Source organism: Typopeltis vanoorti, chromosome 3 (genome assembly GCF_054136105.1).
Source record: "Typopeltis vanoorti isolate ZY-2024b chromosome 3, IOZ_Tvanoo_1.0, whole genome shotgun sequence".
NCBI lineage: Eukaryota > Metazoa > Arthropoda > Arachnida > Uropygi > Thelyphonidae > Typopeltis > Typopeltis vanoorti.
The window spans coordinates 62365062-62385693 of NC_143551.1; the positions used below are offsets into that span (position 1 = coordinate 62365062).

At 37.9% G+C, this 20632-nt stretch overlaps 1 protein-coding gene across 1 annotated transcript in view; it reads left to right on the plus strand.

Moving 5' to 3' along the window:
- LOC150108197 (BAI1-associated protein 3-like) overlaps positions 1-20632 on the plus strand; it is a 709720-nt gene that overhangs the window by 610481 nt on the left and 78607 nt on the right. The window contains exon 26 of the mRNA XM_090390426.1: positions 15478-15624. Coding sequence (XP_090246552.1) covers positions 15478-15624 — 147 coding nt within the window. The remainder of the gene's footprint in view (positions 1-15477; positions 15625-20632) is intronic.

A 20632-nucleotide genomic window follows, 5' to 3' on the forward strand; every position in this document is an offset into this window, starting at 1 on the left:
AACCTATTTTGAAGAGTTGGACAAATCATACTATATGGACGGGATCAAAAAACTCAGGCATTGTTGGACTAAGTGTATAGACCTCAAAGGAGACTATGTTGAAAAATAAAAAATGTTTGTCCCCAAAAAATTATGTTTTCTTCATTTTTGCACAGACTTATTGAACAACCCTCATAGAAGAGCTCAGGCAAGAGTTACTGAAAATGAAAACTGAAATGAAACATCTGGAAGAGGATATAAATATACAAAGAAGAGATTGGCTGATGAGAATGAGGAAGAGGAATTTAGTATTACAAAGAAAAAGTCAAAGGTTGGTTGTATATCATTTTATGGGGACCCAAATAGTGACATGAGGACTAATAAAACATTTTTTTTGTTTTGTTTTGTTAAGCCCATGCATGAGAGGTTGGTTGATCAACCTATAGGACATTAGTTTTGTACATGGGTTGTGGGTTGGGGAAGGAGGAACTTGTTTACATTTGATTTAAAAGACTGTATATTGTATTCCTTGGGAAGTACAACAGGGGAAGACTGTTCCACAATACAGCAGTTGCAGAGATGAAGGAGGAGGAAAAGAAACTTGTTCTGTGGGTTTTGAGGTGTATTCAACATCCCTTCACAGTAGATACATGTCTTCCAACAAGCTTAGTACTAAGAGGGGAATTATTGATGCTATTTCAGGTGAACATTTCCATGGGAAATGCAAATACATATTGCATTAACCAAATGTCTGTATGAAAGTATATGGAGTGAGTTGCTAAGAGATGGGTCACTAATAAGTCTAATTGCTCTCCTCTGTATTGAGTCAAGCATTTTGAGGGTTCTTTTAGGAGCCCCTGCCCCATATGTGAAAATAGTATTCAATAGCTGGGGCAGATTTGTGATTTGTATAAAGATAACAGCTGTCCAGGGGTGAAGTAACTTCTTGAGCAAAAGAGAAATCTTAGTTTTTAGAAGCAATGGTTGTGATGTGTTTTATGCCAGGAGAGGCTTAATGTCAGGATAATTCCAAGGAGAGAAATCTCAAATTGTCTGGAAATTTGGGTGCTGTCAAAAATAATACTGGAAGAAGATGGTTCTTTTTTATGATAAATAAGACAGAACTGGGTTTTATTAGCATTGAAATTGATAAGGTTATCTGAATCCCATTGGAGGATGGCTTGGAGATCCAATGGGATTCAGATAACCTTGTTTATCAAATGAAAGGGAGGAGTGCAATGTGCTATTCATCTTCAAAACTGTGTATTGGGTTGGAGGTCAACTGAAGTAGGTCATTGATATATAGCAGGAAGAGGGTTGATGAGAGGACAGAACCTTGTAGAACCCTGACATTAGTTGAATGGTGAGAGGATAAGGAACCATCCATCACCACACATAGTGTGCGTCCAGATAGAAAGCTAGCAATCCAGCCACAGAAGTTCTGAGACAGACCCAACAGTGGTAGTTTACTTAGTAAGTGTTTGTGCCAGATCCAGTCAAAAACTTTGGAGATATCAAGTATAACCACTTCAGATTTGCCAATCTTCCCCATGGTATTTGTCCAGAGATGAGTGACATGTATAAGCAGATTTCCTGTTGATCGGCAGTGACGAAATCCATACTGGCAGTCGTTTATTAGGTGGGTGCCTTCATGGTAGTACAGGAGTTGGGAATTGATGATTTTTTCCATTACCTTAGACAGGACTGAGGTGACCGAGATAGGGCAGCAGTTGGACAGCAGCACCTTGTCGCTCTTCTTGGGAATGGGTCGAAAATAGACAAATTTCCAAGCTGTGGGATAGATACCAGTGTGGTAAGAGAGTATATACAGGCGACATAGGAGTAAGTTCTGGTGCACAAACTATCAGGACAATTGGAGGAATGCCATTAGGGTCAAGGAACGTTTTTGTGTCTAATTTGGACAGTATTTTTCTGATCTCTTTCTAGCAAAAGGATATAGAGAGCATGTATGTTTGGCATCTGGAATGGTTGGGGAACATTTACCATTGTCAGTTATGCATGCATTGGAAGCAAAGTGTGAAGCCAGGAGATTGGATAATAATGTGCACCAAACATGCTTTTCTGGTGGAACAATGAAACAAATAACTGATGCGATGCAGAAAGGGAAAGACTGGGCATCAAAATTAATAGTAGTCATAGGCACAAATGACTTAGTTGGAGGGAAAAAAGAATGTCAATAGAGACTTGAGGAAGTTGTTGCATCAGGTAAAGAATAATAGTGTCATTGGAAAAATCATTAGCGTGTTGCCCTGATATGACAATAGTGAATTGAGAAGGTGAGCAGAAATAATGAATAATAAGATGACTGAGTTGTGTGTGTGGGGGGGGGGGCAAAGGGGATTCAGCTATAAATCTATGGAGTGAATTTGAAGGAATGTTACTATTTCAGTAGGAGTAGTTTAAAGTTGATGGATTGCATTTAGAAAGGCTATTGTTTTCTGAGAAGGCACAGAGTCAAGAAGTTAATGCAGGTAAATGATCAGAGTCTACTTGTGAAGCAGGATAGCACAACTAAATGGATTGTACAACAGGAGGAAGATGAGTATGAGGTTGAAGATGTGTTTGCATCAGCAGAAGGTGATGGAATGCATAAAGGTGAAGAATGGAAATCAGAGTCAGAATCAGGGAAACAGGAGTGGTCAGATCAAAGAGAGGTATGATATAGCATCTAGAATAGATAATATTGCTGCTGGTAGAATGGCCTGAAAGCCACAGAGATTGTTATATTTGTACACAAATGTAAGGAGTATTCAAAACAAGTGAACTGAGTTTGTTCATTGATTGAGTTAGTGATTCCAAAATAAGTGAAACTTGGTTGTATGAGAAGATTGTGATGTCAGGAATAGAAATGGAAGGATATGTAATTTTCCAGAAGGATAGGAATGTGAAAAGAGGAAGGGGGAGTGCTGCTAATTATTGCAGAGGAATTGTGTCCAAAAAGTGCATAAGTTGATAGTGCATGCACAGATTTTGAATCTGTGTGGTGTGAAGTTGAAATTAATAGGCCAGTATATCTGGTAGGATGCTGTTATAGACCAGGGAATGTAGGAATACTGATTGTGAAATGTTTAGGCAATTGGTTGTACATGTAAAAAGAAGGTGATCCTGATGGAAGACTTAAATTACAGGAATATAGAATGGAAGGAGGAGATAATGTATGGGAACAAGCAAAGTGAGTTTTTTAATTTCTGAGAGATAAATATCTTAGGTAGCATGTGACTGAAGCAACCAGAGGCTTTAATGTTTTGAATTTGGTGGTTACTTCGCAAGATGTAGTTGTTAATGATGTGTTGACACTGCCACTTTTTTATGAGAGTGATCATGCAGTACTTGTTAGAGAAGTGGTGAAACACTTCTCTAACAAGTATATTTATACTTTATACTTCTGGAAGTATAAAGTATAACTATACTTTATACTTCCAGAAATGTGGAAGTATAAAGCAGGTGATTATAGGAAGCTCAGTAGTCAGTTAGCATCAATACACCAGGTAGGTGAGCTGAGCAGAAAAGATGTGGGCAGTATCTGACACAAGCAATGTATAATTTTGCTCGGGAACGAGCAAAAGAGTTAATTGTATTAATTGGTACGAATGATTTGAGAGAGAACAAAGAGCATGTCAAAATGAATGTCAGGAGACTGCTTGGAAAGATAAAGGAGAATAGTGTGACAGGAAGGGTGGTCAGTGTGTTGCCTAGGTATGATTGTGGTGAAATGAGGCAGAGAGCAAGGATTATGAATGATATTCTGGCTGAAATGTGTGAGGAGATGGGAGTACAGTTTGTTAATGTGTGGAATGAGTTTGAGGGACGAAGTGAGCTGTATGGGAGCGATGGACTGCATTTGAGTGGTTATGGTGTGAGTCGCTTGGAGAGACTGCTGCTGGAAGGTAGAGAAGTGAATAGAGAGAATGAATCAGATCGAGAGGGGAGTGATGTGGAAGAGCAGGAGAGTAAGACAGGAGAGATTGAAGGAGTGGAAATGAATGTGGAAGTGAGTGGTATGAGTATAGATAATGAGAGAATGGGTGTGCAAGAGGAGCAGGGAAACGGGGAGGCTCAGGGTGGACAGGGATACACAGCGTGAGAAAGGTGGATGCTCTAAGAGGAGGTGAGAGAATGTGTGGGCAGGAAAGTAATGGGATGATCAGGGATCAAAAGGGATCAAAATTTGATGGAATTGCAAAGGGTTCTAAAATGAAGAAGCAGAAAGGGAAATGGCCCCAGTCCAGCATGGAGAGATCACATCGAGTGAGTGGTATCAGTGGAACTAGCTGTAGATCCAGAAATGAGTTGTTGTGTTTGTATACCAATGCTAGAAGTATAAGAAACAAGGCGGATGAAATGGTTGCACTAATTGCATCTGTGCACCCAGAAATTGTCGGAATAAGTGAGACATGGTTAGATGAGGATGACATCCTGACAGGAATAGAGATGGAAAGGTATGATGTGTTTCGTGAGGATAGAAGGGGTAAAAAGGGAGGGGGAGTGCTATTAATGATAGAGAAAGAGTTATGTCCATACAAGGTAGAGATGCAAGGGGGAAATGGGGCCAGTGGTTTTGAGGCAGTATGGTGTGAAATAGAGGTGAATAGAATCAAATACTTGGTGGGATGTTGTTATAGACCTGGTAATGTGGATGGTGGTGATAGTGAAATGTATGGTCAAATAAGCCAAGCAAATAAGAAAAGGGTGATCATTATGGGTGATTTTAATTATGGCAATATAGACTGGAATGAAGAGATAGCAACTGGAAGTAAAGAAAATGAGTTTCTTGAGTTTTTGAGGGATAACTACCTCAGACAGTATGTAACAGAGGGCACAAGAGGATTAAGGGTCTTGGATTTGGTCATCTCATCGGAGGATGTAATTATCAATGAGGTATCAAATCATCCACCAATTGGTGAAAGTGACTATGAGGTGATTACTTGGGTGGTTGCCAGCAGTGCAAGGACCCCTGTGAAAAAAGGGTATATGTGGAACTACAAGGGGGGTGATTATGAAGAGCTCAGGAGACAGCTTGCAGGTGTAGCATGGAATGAGGAGTTAGCTGGAAAAGAGATCAATGCAGCTTGGGGGATTTTCAAAAAATATTTAGTGGATGCAATGTCTAAATGTATACCACGGGTGAGAAGGTTAAATAAGTTAGGTGTGAGATGGATGAATAAAGAGATTAAGCATGCAATACAGAGAAAAAGGGCATTGTGGAGGCAGCATAAGACAAGTGGAAGTAACCAATTTCATGAGTTCTACAAAGACCAGGCAAGGAGAGTGACTTGGTTGGTGAGAGTAGCTAAACAGAGATATGAACAGCAGTTAGCTAATGAAGCTAAAAAGAATCCTAGGGAGTTCTTTCGATATGTAGCCAGCAAAAGAAAGAATGATTATGGAAGGATGACATTGATTGGAGGAAATGGTATAAAGACAGCTGTTGCAGAATGTGTGGTGGAGATACTTAATGAGCAGTTCATAAAGATCTTTCAATCTTGTGAATGTGACTTCATGGAGAGATTAAGAGCAGTTGATGATGGGGAGGAGAGACTGACTGTAAGTGAGCAAGAGGTGTTTGGGGAGTTGAGTAAACTAGATGTAAATAAGGCTGTGGGACTTGATAATATATCACCGCGTATTCTGAAGGAATGTGCCAGAGAGTTGACACCTGCCTTGACATATTTTTTTAATACGAGTCTTGCACTTGGTCAAGTCCCTAAAGAGTGGAAGGAGGGCAAGATTGTGCCACTTCATAAAGGAGGTGATCGAACTCAAGCATCAAACTATAGGCCTATCTGTGTGTCAGGTGTTGTGGTTAAGTTGTTGGAGAAGCTTGTGAGAACTAGGATCCAGAGTTGGGTTGACAACAATGGTATAATCTTTGATGGACAGCATGGATTTGCTAAAGGGAGGTCGTGTTTTAGTAATCTACTTACTTATTACAATAAAGTGACTGCTTCCTTGGACAGAGGAGAAGGATACACAGTAATATACTTGGATTTCGCAAAAGCTTTTGATAGAGTACCTCATGATAAGTTGACAGTCAAACTAGAGCAGATGGGGTTGGATATTAGATTAGTGCATTGGATTGGAGACTGGCTATCTGATAGGTATCAACAAGTTGTGTATGGGGGTGCAATATCCAGGAAAAGGAAAGTCACTAGTGGAGTGCCTCAGGGATCTGTTTTAGGGCCATTACTATTTAACTTGTATATTAATGATATTGGCGAAGATTTGGATGGAGATATTCAGTTGTTTGCAGATGATGCAAAGTTGGGACGAACCATAAAGAGTAGTGAAGATGTTGTGGCCTTGCAAGAAGACTTGAATAAATTGAGTGATTGGGCAAGCAAATGGGGATGTGAGTTCAATGTTGCAAAATGTAAGGTTTTAAAATTTGGAAAACAAAGATGGGATGCAGAATTTATGCTTGGTGAGAATATATTGTTGGAAGTAGAGGAAATAAGAGATCTGGGAGTGATAGTGGATAAGGATCTAAAATTTAGGGGACACATCGCCAAAATTGTGAAGACAACACAAAGACTTCTGGGAATGATGAGGAGGACACTGACGTGTAGAAGTAGGGAGATTCTTGTTCCATTGTATAAGGCTTTGATTAGGCCACACATGGACTATTGTGCCCAGATTTGGTCACCTGGTTTTCAGAAGGATGAAGAAATGTTGGAAAGGGTCCAAAGGCGACTGACTAAGGTAGTTTCTGACCTCTGGAATGTCGAGTATGAGGAAAGATTGAAAAGATGTAATTTGCAGAGACTAGTGGAGAGAAGGAAGAGGAGAGATATGATAGAGACCTACAAGTTGGTAAGGGGTTGCTATAGGATCAATGGTGGAGAAGTTCTACAGCGAATAGTGGGAGATCAGGGGAGAACCAGAGGTCATCCCTGGAAACTGTATAAAGAGGGTGTGAGTAGGGGAGTGAGAGGCAGGTTTTTTTCGTGCAGAGTTGTGAATGATTGGAATGCCTTGCCTGAGAGTGTGGTGTCTGCAGGGAGTTTGAATGTGTTTAAGACCCGGTATGATGAGATGTGTGTGAGATAGAAGGACCTCCTAGATGAGTCTTTGACTCCATGAGGTCTTGTTTAATAATAATAATAATAACTGCCCAGCAAGGGTTAAGCAGTGGAATAGGAGTGAAATGGAGAAACATTGAAATCAAGCAAGCTGCTGGAAAAGAAAATGCTATGGCAGTACAAGACAGTTGGTGGTAATTGGATTCATGAAAAGTATGAAGTGCAGGCTAGGAAGGTGACAAGTATGGTAAAAAAAAAAAAAAAAGGTGCAGTATGAGAGGAGAGTAACTGGTTAGGCCAAGGCTGACTCACGGGAATTTTTCTGCTATATGGCAAGTAAAAGAAATAATATTTATGGAAGGTTGACACTGCTGGATAGTCATGGCAGCAGAATGGCAGTTGCGAAGAATGTACTATATTTACTTGAATATAACTCACTGTCGCATATATCTCGCACCCCTGATTTTACTTTACAAAAGAAGAAATTAAAACGTTTTGCATATACCTTGCACACAAAAAAAGTTTAAAACTTTAAGAAATTGATAGTGAATGTTATTATGGCAGTTTCAGATATTTTTGAATTCAGATGAAGAGAATCGGCATTTCAAGTCAATAGTCACTTGCCTTTGTCATTGAGTCGCGCGATCTTTTGAAATTTTCAGTGTCATTAAGACAGATCTCAAATGCTAATTTCAAATAAAATTCTACCAAAAGATTTGCAACTACCATGCCACATAAACTTTGTGTCAGTGAGGCCACCCACCAGCCCAACATGGAAGTTGCAATAAAATTCTACTGGAAGAGTCGCAACTAACATGCCATATAAGCTTTGCACCTGTTCAGCCTGCCAGCATAATGCAGAAGTGGCACACAAATGGCAATGAGAACTCCTATTGGTACGATAAACATCGAAACACTTCCTAATGTGAATGTGTTAATAGGGTAAAACAACTTTTGGATGCGAAGACCGATGTGGCCATCTGGCCATCATTAAAACTGTTGTGCAACTGGATTTTGAGAGCTTGGGGCACGTTTTTTACCAGAAATAATTGCCGAGCATTTTTTAAAAAGCAGCATTTCTAATGCACTGGATGGAAACAAAGATGATGCTATTTGAATAGATGACTTGACAATGCACACGAACGAAACTGCTCTCGAGGCCGGAAGTAGCAATAGTGAATAGGAGATTCTTGGTAGGTCATACCCATTTTCAGTTTTTTAAAATCATGGTCATCTTATGATTCTGAAATGATAAAAGGACAAGCAATAATGAAACAAGAATCAAGGTCTAACCTTACCAGAAATTTGGAAAGCTTTAATCAGATCATTAAACATCAAAGAAATGAATTTTCATGACAATTACATCATGAGCAATAACGAATAAATCACGTTCCCGAGACACGCGCATTGCATCGTTCAATACTAATTTTTTGTATGAATTAGAACCATCAGTTATAACCTAGTCTGTTACCTTCATATAGCTTACTAGTTTGTATTCCCTGAAGATGCCGATAGAAAAAAATTGGCGAAACATGTAGGACAATAAAATAAAGCTACTTGACGAATATTATATAAAAAAAAAAAGTGTAATAGTCTAATGAAACTGTCTGTTTTAATTTAATTACAGAAGCATTGTTGCTAAAGATTCAATTATATTGTGTGATGAAGGTGAGTGGCTATCTTGTAAATAACGTTGATAATTAAAATTTAAACACACTCATTTTATAAATAATGAGAGCTATTATAAATCATAATGAATACTGTGGATTTAATTATAAATGCTAATTTAGTTTTCTTTTCCTGAAAAACTTTACTTTCTGAAAATTGCCACATATATCTTGCATCCTGACTTTTTAACTTTCATTTTGGGGAAAAAAGTGCAAGCTATATTTCAATAAATATGGTAGTGGAATTATTGCATGCGCACTGTATCTCAGTGTATATATTGATATACACTGAGATACAGTGTATATCAATATACAGTGTATATTGACAGTGAATGTCAATATTGTTTGACATTCACTGATACAGTGAATGGTGTAAATGATGCAGTGCAGAATATAGAAGAGAGAAAAGTATTAGGAGAATTGAAGAGTTAGGAGAAATATCTTTGTAAATGATATATCATTTGGATTGAGTGAGGATCTTCAGTTGTTGAAATTGAGGAATAGATAATCAACTGGTAGTTTGATTACAGGGAGGGTTGGCTGATGGGAGCCATTGAGTAAGAGGGTGGTCTGAAAACTTCTCGACCTAACAATGAAAAGACAAATTTATAATTTCTAAATTATTTTTATTTTTCACCATAATCTCCCTTAAGACTAATATATTTATTGCAGCAATGCTCCAGTGCCATTATCCCATCTATATAGTGGTTCTCAGTAAGATCTGCAAAATACTCCTGCAGTACCTCTTGATTCGAAGAAAAACGCTCACCAGCGAGAACGAGTTTTAGTTTTGGGAAGAGATAGAAGTCAGAGGGAGCCAAATCTGGGGAATAGGGTGGATGTTCCAACAATTCATAGTGCAGATCCCTTAATTTTCCCATTGCCAAAATACTTGTGAGACAGGTGCATTGTCCTGATGAAAGATGATTTTTTTTCTTCTGCAAACTGGGTCTTTTCTCAAGAATTTTTTCATCTAGTCTGGTTAAAAGATCGGAATAATAATCCCCGGTTATTGTTTTATTCTTTTCAAGAGAATTAATAAACAAAATACCTTTAGCATCCCAAAACACGGATGCCATGACCTTTCTTCTGTTTTGTCCACTTTGCACCGGTTCCATGGCTTCTGTCCAGCCATTTTGACTGCTGTTTGGATTCTGGTGTGTAACGGTGAATCCAAGTCTCATCCATAGTAATAAATCAATGCAAAAAATCAGTTTTATTCTTGTTAAAATGCTCCAAGCACTGTTCAGAGATTTTCGTGCAAGTGCGTTTTTGATCTGCTGCTAGCAAGCGTGGCATCCATCTTGCACAAAGCTTTTTCATTTGCAATTCTTCATGCAAAATATATCCTACACGTTCTTTTGAAATGCCTGTAGTCTCAGAAATTTCATGCACTTTGATTCGCCGTTCATCCAATACCATATAGTGCACTTGATCAATGATTTGTGGTGTTGTTACACTTTTTGGACATCCTTCACGTGCATCATCTTCAAGGCTGGTACGGCCATGTTTAAACTCGGCAGCCCATTTCTTAATTGTCAAAAATGAAGGAGAAGAGTGCCCATAAACTTTTATGAACTTCGAATGAATTTCATTTGGCATTAAACCTTCTTTTAACAAAGAATTTTATAACCACACGATACTCAATTTTATCCATTTCAAAGGATACAAACAACACTTTTGCTTCAGATATCTGTATTAAATAAACTACTTGATAGAATGACTTGCAATTTCACATGGATGCTTATGACAGATGTACCAACTTAGAAAAAAAAATCTTGCTGATAGTGTTGCCATCTATGGTTGAGGCCAAGAACTTTTCAGACTACCCTCGTATATGGGGGATGCAGTGTCCTAAAAATAAGGGTGATACAAGTGGGGAACGACAAGGTTCTGTTCTAAGACTACTGTTATGCTATTATTTATTTAATTTATATAACAGTGATATTGTTTGAGGTTTGAGAGGAGGTATTTCTTTGTTTTCTGATGCTAAATTAGGAAGAGCAATGTCAGGAAGCCCTGATGTGATGTTGTTACAAGTGGATTTGAGTAGGTTGTTGTTGTTTTGGGATGAAGAATGGGGAATATCATTTCAATACTGCTAAGTGTAAAGCCATGTATCTTGTTCAGAGAGGATGGAATTAGGTTTATTTTAATGGAGAAACTTTGCTTCATGAACTGAAGTTTTCATGAGACATATTACAAAGGTTGCAAGGGTTATCTAGAAAATTGCTAATATAGTGCAAAGAAAGTTTTGGGAACATTGTTGTTCAGTTTGTATATTAATGATATTGGGATGGGTTTAACTAGTGATATGCAGCTATTTGCAGATGATGTAAATTGGGGAGAGCAATGCAAAGTCAAGCAGATGTTATGGCCTTACAAGAGAACTTGAATAGATTGCATAAATGGGCAGGTAAGTGGAATTACCAGTTCAGTGTTGCGAAGTGTAAGGTTTGAAATTTGGTAAGCAACACTAGGTGGGGAAACTTTAAAGGAAGTAGAGGAAATGAGAGATCTGAGAGTGGTGGCAGACAAGGACCTGAAATTCAGGGGCCACATTGCACAAGTTGTGAAGACATCACATCGGATAATGGCAATGATGTGGAGGACTGACATGCAGAAATAATGAGGTTATGATGCCATTGTATAAGGCCTTAATCAGGTCTCATATGGATTATTGTGCATACCTGTTGTCACTGGGTTTTCATGGTAATGAGGATATGTTGGAGAAGACCCAGAGAAGATTCACAAAGGTTGTCAGTAGTCAAATTTGGAGTACAAGAACAGATTAAGAGAATGCAAATTGCAAACCCTCATGAATAGGAGGAAGGGGGCGGGGTATGATTGAGACATATAAGCTAGTCACGGGTTGTTATTGGGTTGACATGGAAAAGATTTTTCATAGAATGAGAGAAGGGAGTAGAACAAGAGGGCCATCACTGGAAACTGTATAAAGAGGGTGTGAGCAGAGGTGTAAGAAGCAGGTTCTTTGCATGGAGAGTGGTTGGTGTTGGAATGCATTGTCTGAGTATGTTGTGAATGTAGACACAATGAATCATTTTAAATGATGGTTGGATGAGCATTGTGTGTGTGCAATAGTATGCAGCTCCTACAATGAGTCTCTGACTCCATGGAAGTCAGATATTGGTAATAATATTGAGTTTCTGTTAGGAAACATACATAGGCGTTGGTTTGGCAGAATGGACATAGAAGTAATCATTAAGGTTGGGACTGAGACTTATATTTGTGAAGTGGGTCTGGAAGGCTTGTCTTTTCTGCTTGACTTTTTGCTATGCTATAAACATGGAAAATTTCACCTTACTCTTCTAGAAATCATGGTCTTGGTGTTCCAGAGTACCATTACTGGGGACTCTCTTTGAGCAGATTGCAGAATAATGGCAGCTAACCTTGAAATCTCCTAAAGTGTTGTGTTACATTACATTACATTAAGTGAAGTATGCTTTCCCACTACTTTTCTGTGTAGTTTTTAAAACCATACTCATAAAAGAAAGAAAGAAATGTTGAGTCTCTGATGTCTGACATAACTTTGAAAACTCATACTCATTGCTTCATTGCTGATGCTCATAGGATTTGGGGGAAAAGTAAACTGGGACTTTTCAAAATAGTGGGCATAACATCATACAATGAGTATCATCATTGAACTAGTGGTGTCTAGTACCAAAGATGTTTTTCCTGTAAGGAGTGCTGAACACTTCAACCCCTACCTACATTAATTTACTGATATATATAGTACTGTCCCATGGTCTGATGATGCATGTTGACTAGAGGATATATATATATATATATATATATGTATGTATGTGTGTATGATGATTCATTGACTCGGTTGAAATACATATTGTAAAAATAGAGTTGAATGACTTAAACTGAGAGTTAGGTAAAAAAGTGGGTTTAATAGTAAAACACGACTAGTTTCGGCTTATAACAGCCTTCATCAGGTGACATAATAAAAGAAAAAAAAACACTAAACGCTGAAGGTTAAAAAAACTATGAACAACATAGAAAGTCTCTATACATAACTTGAGCTACAACCTCCCAGATAGTCATTCAACAATAGTCATGTACTGGCGTTCATGTGATGCTGCAAGCACACACTATCCCAACAATGCAACAATACAGCTTTAAATACAACTACAACATTTTCATGCTATATAGTGATCAACATAGTGATCAGAGCTTTATCCACCTTTACAATGAGTTGCACAGGTGTTGTACCATCTTTAGACTTGAACTTTGTTTCAGGCGCAAACTTAATTGTTTGCATACTTGGGATTAGGAGCTAAAATAACCAAGCATATAAAATTGCTTGGTTATCCTAATATACAATATACCCAAGTTAAAAATTTATTCCCATCAATATCTCCTCCAGAGATTTTTATTAAAGCTTAATACACCTTATTGCAACTTATATAGGTAAAGTTGATAACGCTCTGTATTACTAAAACCTTGGTATTTAGGGTCTAGCTACTCACTGAGGAGACCTCAAAAAAGGTTGAAACCGGTCTGGGTAGTGACCCCACCCATAATGCATTGCAGTATACATCTTCTAGTGAGATGTGCTTTACATTATGGGAAAATACTAAGAATAGTGATCAGAGCTTTACCCACCTTTACAATGAGTTGCACAGGTGTTGTACCATCTTTAGACTTGAACTTTGTTTCAGGTGCAAACTTAATTGTTTGCATACTTGGGATTAGGAGCTAAAATAACCAAGCATATAAAATTGCTTGGTTATCCTAATATCCTAATATACAATATACCCAAGTTAAAAATTTATTCCCATATATATATATATATAGAGAGAGAGAGAGAGCTAACAGGGCATGTATTGGAGGCCTGAAGTGGCTTGAAAAAGTTCTATGTTTGATTCCTAGAGCAAGGTTTCTAGACTCTGTAAAAATAAATAAAAATATAAAAAACTTTAAATTAATAAAAAATAGAAAAAAAAATCTTTAACCCACCCATGATACAAATCTACTATAGGTTTACAAAAACCTTTTCATGGGTGGAGTCATATTATTATTATTATGTGACACCTCCAAGGAGTCCAAAGACTCATCGAGGGAGAGTGTGCCAACAGCACTGAACGATTGATCCCCCCTTCCAATATATATATAATATGACTTCCACCCACGAAAGGGTTTTTGTTAACCTATAATACATTTGTATATGTGTATATATATATATATATATATACACACACATATACATATAATTCCTCTAATCTGAAGTAAGCAGAGAATTTGATCATTGCACACCAACTAGATTGTCATTGCAGCTTAAACTTACACTATCTACCAATAATTGTCTGGATACTTTATCAATTTAAAATTAATAACGGAAGGTGAACCCTAATATCGGGTGTGTCCACCTTTGGCTTTGATCATCTCCTGCACCCTTTGGGGGAGGCTTTCCACCAATGTGTAACAGACATCAAATGGAATTTGTCTCCATTCCTCCATCAAAGCAGCACTGAGTTCAGCAACAGATCGAGGATGTGCTGCTCTGGAACTCAATCGCTGCCCCAATTCATCCCACGGGTGTTCAGTGGGATTGAGGTCAGAACTTTGCACAGGCCAGGGCAGTTGTTTAACATTGATCACTTCATACCATTCCATAACAGCTGTAGCTTTGGGGCATTGTCATCTTGATAGTAACACAGGTCCATTCCATAAAAACTCCACAGTGTAGGCAGCACCTGATTATCCAGAATATCAGGGTAATGAGCTGCCTTCATGGGACCACAGTTCCACTCCAAACCAGCTGAATGCATCTCACACCATTATTCCTCCATCACCAAACTTTACTGTGGGTACAACACACTGTGATAACAAGCATTCACCAGGCTGCTGCCACAACCACACCCTCTCATCAGACTGGAAATAGGTGAACCTTGATTCATCAGTCCAGAGTACTGTTTTTCACTGGTCAATTGTCCAGTTCACACACTCTTTGCTCAGGCCAGATGAGTTGCCTTGTTCATTGTTGTGATGTTCAGCTTGTGTACCACTGCTCTTCTGTCTGGACCAATTAAACAGAGTTCTTTTTGTACAGTATTAGTGCTCATTTATAGTACATTTGTATGTATACACACATACATATAATTCCACTTCATTTTATTAAAAACCAGAGATAATACATTTTGAGGGTGTCTGTGTCAAGATAAACTAAACTGCTTAGTTCAACAGTATTTCTATAGTCACATGAATATTTTGCATCCTCTCACACATCCATTTTGATTTTTCAGCCAGGTTAAATTGGATAGATAATATAATATCCTTCACATAATTTATTTACTATTGCCAGAATGAAGCCTTTGGCTCTTCATTTTAATAATTTATACATGCATCTATTGAAATTCACTTACGAAAAATATAACTTTCTGACCAAGCTGATTGATATGGTTATACAAAGGGTTTTTCTCCTCTTAGGTTTCTGCCTGGTCTTTGATGAGAACCAAACAGTTCAAAATAGCTGTCAGGCCAGTGAAACCTAAACACACTAATAAAAGATGAACATATGGGTTTGTGGGCTGAGTTCATATCCTTTATGTAGGGCAAAGCAAAGGTTATACTCACATAAGCTTTCAGGAAATAATCTGGCTGAAAAATCAAAAAAATGGATATATAATATCCTTCACATAATTATTTATTATTGCCAGAATGAAACCTTTGGCTCTATTTTAATAATGATGTGCAGGATTTTGATTAAAATATAATACTACAAACTGAAAATGGCAAATATATTATTTGTACACCTATTACAGGCTATTGGTCCATTAATGGAATACTTAGACAACAACTTAAAAACATTGTTTGCCAATCTTCTGCGTCAAAATTTTGACAGAGTGCTGGATACCCTATGGAAAATAATACTTCAAGAACTTACAGTAACTATCAAGAGTAATATTGGAGTAAGTATACATTTTAATTAAGATAAAGATAAAATAATTTTATCAGAATATTAAGCTTAGTGTATTGGATCATACAACTTAGTTTCATTTTGATTTTTTGATGCATACTTGTGATAGAAACATATTTAGTGATCTCACAATTATTCAACCTTTAAATAACAGAACTTTCAATTAACTGTCCCTTGAATGGGCTGGTATGTCAACCAACTTCTGGTATCCATCTAGAAAACTGATTTCCAACTGTGGATAGATAATTGAGAGATTAGCATATTAGTGCTTTGCACCAGCTACTCTTCTTGTTAATTCTGTTCCTTATTTCTCATTTATTGTTATATTTTTTATCATGGCAGATGTCTCTAACTTTTAAAACTACTTATGTTATTTAACCATCCACCTGACCATAGTGAATGAAATATATATTAACCACCTTAAATCATGTTATTTCACTTTCAGTGGTACACTTTGCATCCATGTTTTGTATGATGGAAAAATTTATCCTGGCTGGTTAAAAAAGTTAAATTCTATATTTAAAATGTAAGTTATAGGTTTTTCTTCTTTGTGTGGAACCATCCATAATGTGTCTTCACACTCATCATGAGAGGCCCACACAAACTGTTATTAACACAGTACTTATAATTTCTCTCTTTAATTCATTCACTGACAGAGTACTCATTCACTCATTTACATATCTCCAAGGAAAGAATCTCCTTCTCGCACCCTTGCTAAACACACCGTTTCATATTTTGTGACTCCTTGTTCTCTTCCCATTTGTCATGTATTAAAAAATTTCTTCAAAATCTATTCTATTAAAGCCCTTTAGTGATTTGTTTCTATCTCATCCTCTCTTTTCTGACTATCAACTAAACTTAGTAAACCCATAGTCTTCAGTCTATCCTCATAGGAAGTGCTCCACAGACCTGATGTTAAATAAATATAAAACAATTTGTAGTGAACAAGTATGCTACATACAGTATACTGTATATATGGTTTCCTGAAATGTATTAAAGCATATAATCATTGTTTTCATCAGATACCATGAATCACAACTAGTATAGAAGATTCATATTAACTCTATATATCTGCTGTGTTTGTCATATTATTTAATGAAAAATTAGAATACTGTAGTAGAATACTAATGTATCATTGGTGATGATTGCATATCAGTAATATTTGCTACAGGAAAATCAGTGTATGTTTAAGAGCTGTATTTTATTATTATTATTATTATTATTATTGTTATTATTATTATTCAGGCATCCATGGAGTCAAAAGACTCAACGTGGGAGGTCCTTCCTAAGAACATAAAGTCTGTCAAGATTCATCGAGGGGAGGTCCCCCCTAAGAAACACAAAGTCTATCATACTTCTCCTTAAACTCATTCACCGTTCTCGCTCTCACCACTCCATCAGGCAATGCATTCCATGGTTCAACCACCCTCCACGCAAAGAAACCACTCCTCACCCTCTTGCTCACAGTTTCCTTTCGTAACTTCCAGGCATGGCCTTCTGTCATCACTTCTTCCCGCTGTTCAACCAAGTGAAAGAACTCCCCAGTGTCAACCCTCTGACCACCTCTCAACAGTTTAAAAGTCTTAATCATATCACCTCTCCTTCTTCTATCCACCAAACTCTGCAGTCCACATTCCCTCAGCCGATCCTCATAACTATCCTTGTACAGTCCTGAAACCATCTTTGTCATCCGTCTTTGCATCCTTTCCACAGTTAATTTATCCCCTTCAAATCCTGGAGACCAAATCTGAAAACAATAGTCTAAGTGTGGTCTGATCAGAGACTTATACAATGGAATGATAACCCTTTTATCTCTATAGGTCAGTGTCCTTCACATTAGTGCAGCAATCCTGTGTTACCTTCACCACCATTGCAATATGTCCCCTAAATTTCAGGTTTCTATCAATCATCAACCACAGATCTCTTGTCTCCCCTACTTCCTCCAGTATAACACCTCCCATAGAGAATGCAGCATCCCATCGATGTTTCCCAAACCTCAAGACCTTACATTTTGCTGCATTAAACTGATATCCTCATTCATTTGCCCATCTATCTAGCTTATTCAAATACTCTTGCAGGGCTACCACATCTGCACTATTACTCATAATCCTTCCCAGCTTCGCATCATCCGCAAACAACTGAATATCCCCTTGCAATCCACTGGCAATGTCATTGATATAAAGGTTAAACAATATAGGTCCTAGTACTGAGCCCTGTGGGACTGCACTTGTAACCCTCTGCCTCCTTGAAACTGCTCCACCATACACAACTCTCTGATACCTATCAGACAGCGCCAATCCTGAATCCAGTTGACCAATCTGACATTCAGACCCATGTGCTGCAACTTGAATATCAGCTTATCATGTGGCACCCTGTCAAATGCCTTCGCTAAGTCTAAGAAAATTGCAGTATATGCGTTTCCCTCATTAAGGCTAGCATATTGCTAAAACAAGAGCGCCCTTTCACAAATCCATGTTGACTCTCACAGATAACATTACCCTCATCTGCCCAATGCTATATACGGTCCCTCACTACTTTCTTCAAGATCTTAACAATTATTGATGACACTTATGCAATGGTACTATCTTACCTTCCTTCCATTCCCTGGGCACCTTTCCCGCAGCCAGACTTTCATTGAAAAGCCAGGTTAAAGGCATTGTTAGTTCCCTAGCACATTCTCTCAAAACTCGTGGTGAAATACGATCCAGTCCCAAAGCTTTACTGACATCCAGAGTACTCAGTATCTGAAACACACTCTCCTCCTGTACCTCCAGACCTCAAACCAGTCCTATCCCTCTAGCATTAAAACTGACTCCTCTAGGATGAAATACTCCAATAAAGTGTTCATTGAACAATTCCACTATGTCCTCTGCATCAGTCACTCTATTCCCATTTTTATCCCACAATATCATTCTTCCACAGTCATTTCTCCTCCTACTGGCCACATAGCTAAAAAATTCCCTAGGATTTTCTTTTGATCTTAGGGCCAATCTCCTCTCATATTCCACTTTCGCTTTCCTTACCACACTAGTCACTCTTCTGGCTTGTGTCTTGTATTCTTCATGCATCTTCTCTTCACCTGTCTCCTTATATCTCTTCAATAGCCTCTTTTTCACATGCAATTCCTGTTTAATATTGTTTGTCATCCACTTTACTCCAAATTGTGTCTTCTTCTTCACTCGTGGTATACAACTTACCATTGCTGCTAACAAATATTCTTTCACAGTTTCCCATGCACTAATGATATCCCAGCCTTCCAATTCCTCCCTCCATGAAACTTCCCGAAGTTGACATCTAAGACTATTATAATCACCTGCTTTATAATTATGTATATCATGCTTTACGAAAGAAACATTTTAAAGGAACATGTACTAGACATATTTCTATACACGTACACAGCTAACACATGTAAAAAAAATATAGAATTTATTTAAACACTTTAGTATCTTTCATGTAATGTAACATGAATATCATAAGGAAGAAAAGAGATCAGCAACTATATTCAAAACATGAATTAGGAGATATGAGTCACATAGCATGTCTCGGTCATCATATCTGAATTGAATGCAATGCACTATTGGAGTTCAAATGGAATAGTTTATAGAAGTAAAATTAAACAACCTAATCAATATTATTAAAAAAAATTATGAACAGTTGATGATAATTATCTGCAAAAATTTGGAAATCGGCATACAATCTGTGTGGTTAAGGTTTGGATGATTTTGTAGTATTTCATATGTGTCAAGGAAAAGATGACCAAATTTGAATCTGCTTTAATGAAGAATCTTGATCTGGTTCCAAATACCTCTGTGTGTCTAGTACAAGTAGCATGAGAAACAAGGCCAGACTTGTTATGTTTTAAAAACGCAGTGTAGTTCTGATGTTCTTGGATTCTAATCTGCGCAGAGTGGCCAGTCTGTCCAAAGTAACAAAGCTGATATTTACAGGGCACTTAATAGACACCTAGGTAAGGAGAGAGAGATGGTAATTGTCGTTGGTGTATGGCAGAAAAGAAAACAGCTTCTGAACTAGTTTGAGGGAAATGCATAGAGTGTACTTGTAGAGAATCCATGCTGTTTGCTCTGATGGTAGGGGTTAAAGTAGGATATGGAAATTCTTTTCAATCGGATTGTCTGGCTAATGGATGATAACTGTCAATAATTGTTTGAATGGTAGTTTTTTTTGTAACCATTAGTCACCAGAGTGTTTTTTTTATTTCTTTATCTTATCCAAAGTTTTGTGCACAGAGCTCACATGAGCTACTCATCTGATTCCCTTCTGTCAGATGAATTAAATAAAATAAAAAACACTAGGGACTAATGGTTACAATGAAACTACAATGATGATAACTATCAAAACATTATTGACAGTTATCATCCATCAGCCAGACTACAATCTGATGTGAAAAGAATTTCCATATGTATCTTAAAGACATGACAGAACAAATAGCATGGATTTTTCACAAGCACAATCTATACACTTCCTTCAAACCAGCTCAGAAGCTGTCTTTTCTAGCATCAATGAAAGACAAATTACTGTCTTTTTCCTTACCTGGTGTCTATCAAGCATTCATGTCAGCTTTGTTACTTGGACAGGCTGTCCCCCCCTCTGCTCAGATTAGCATCCCAGAACATCAGGATTACATTGTCTGCACGGTTAACCTAGTGGCAATGCGCTTTGCAACCATATGCCTGGGGAAGGAGTGTCCTAGGTTCGATTCCATCAACGACATGAGGAGCTTTAGGATCTTCCTCAGCCATAGCCAAGTTAGCCGGTCTGGGGCGTAGACAGCATGATTTTTCCCCCAGTTTATCTGGGGTTTTTCATCCTGCAAAGGCAAACCGGCCCCATGAACACACACGGATACAGTCAGGAGTACTTAAGACAATCCCTCCAGCCATAGGTCTGAATTGTCAGCTATGCTGGTCCCGAGCCTGGATAAAAATAGAGGGATTGAGGTGGTGCCGTACCTCCCCGTAAAAGGGGCTCATGGCCATTGA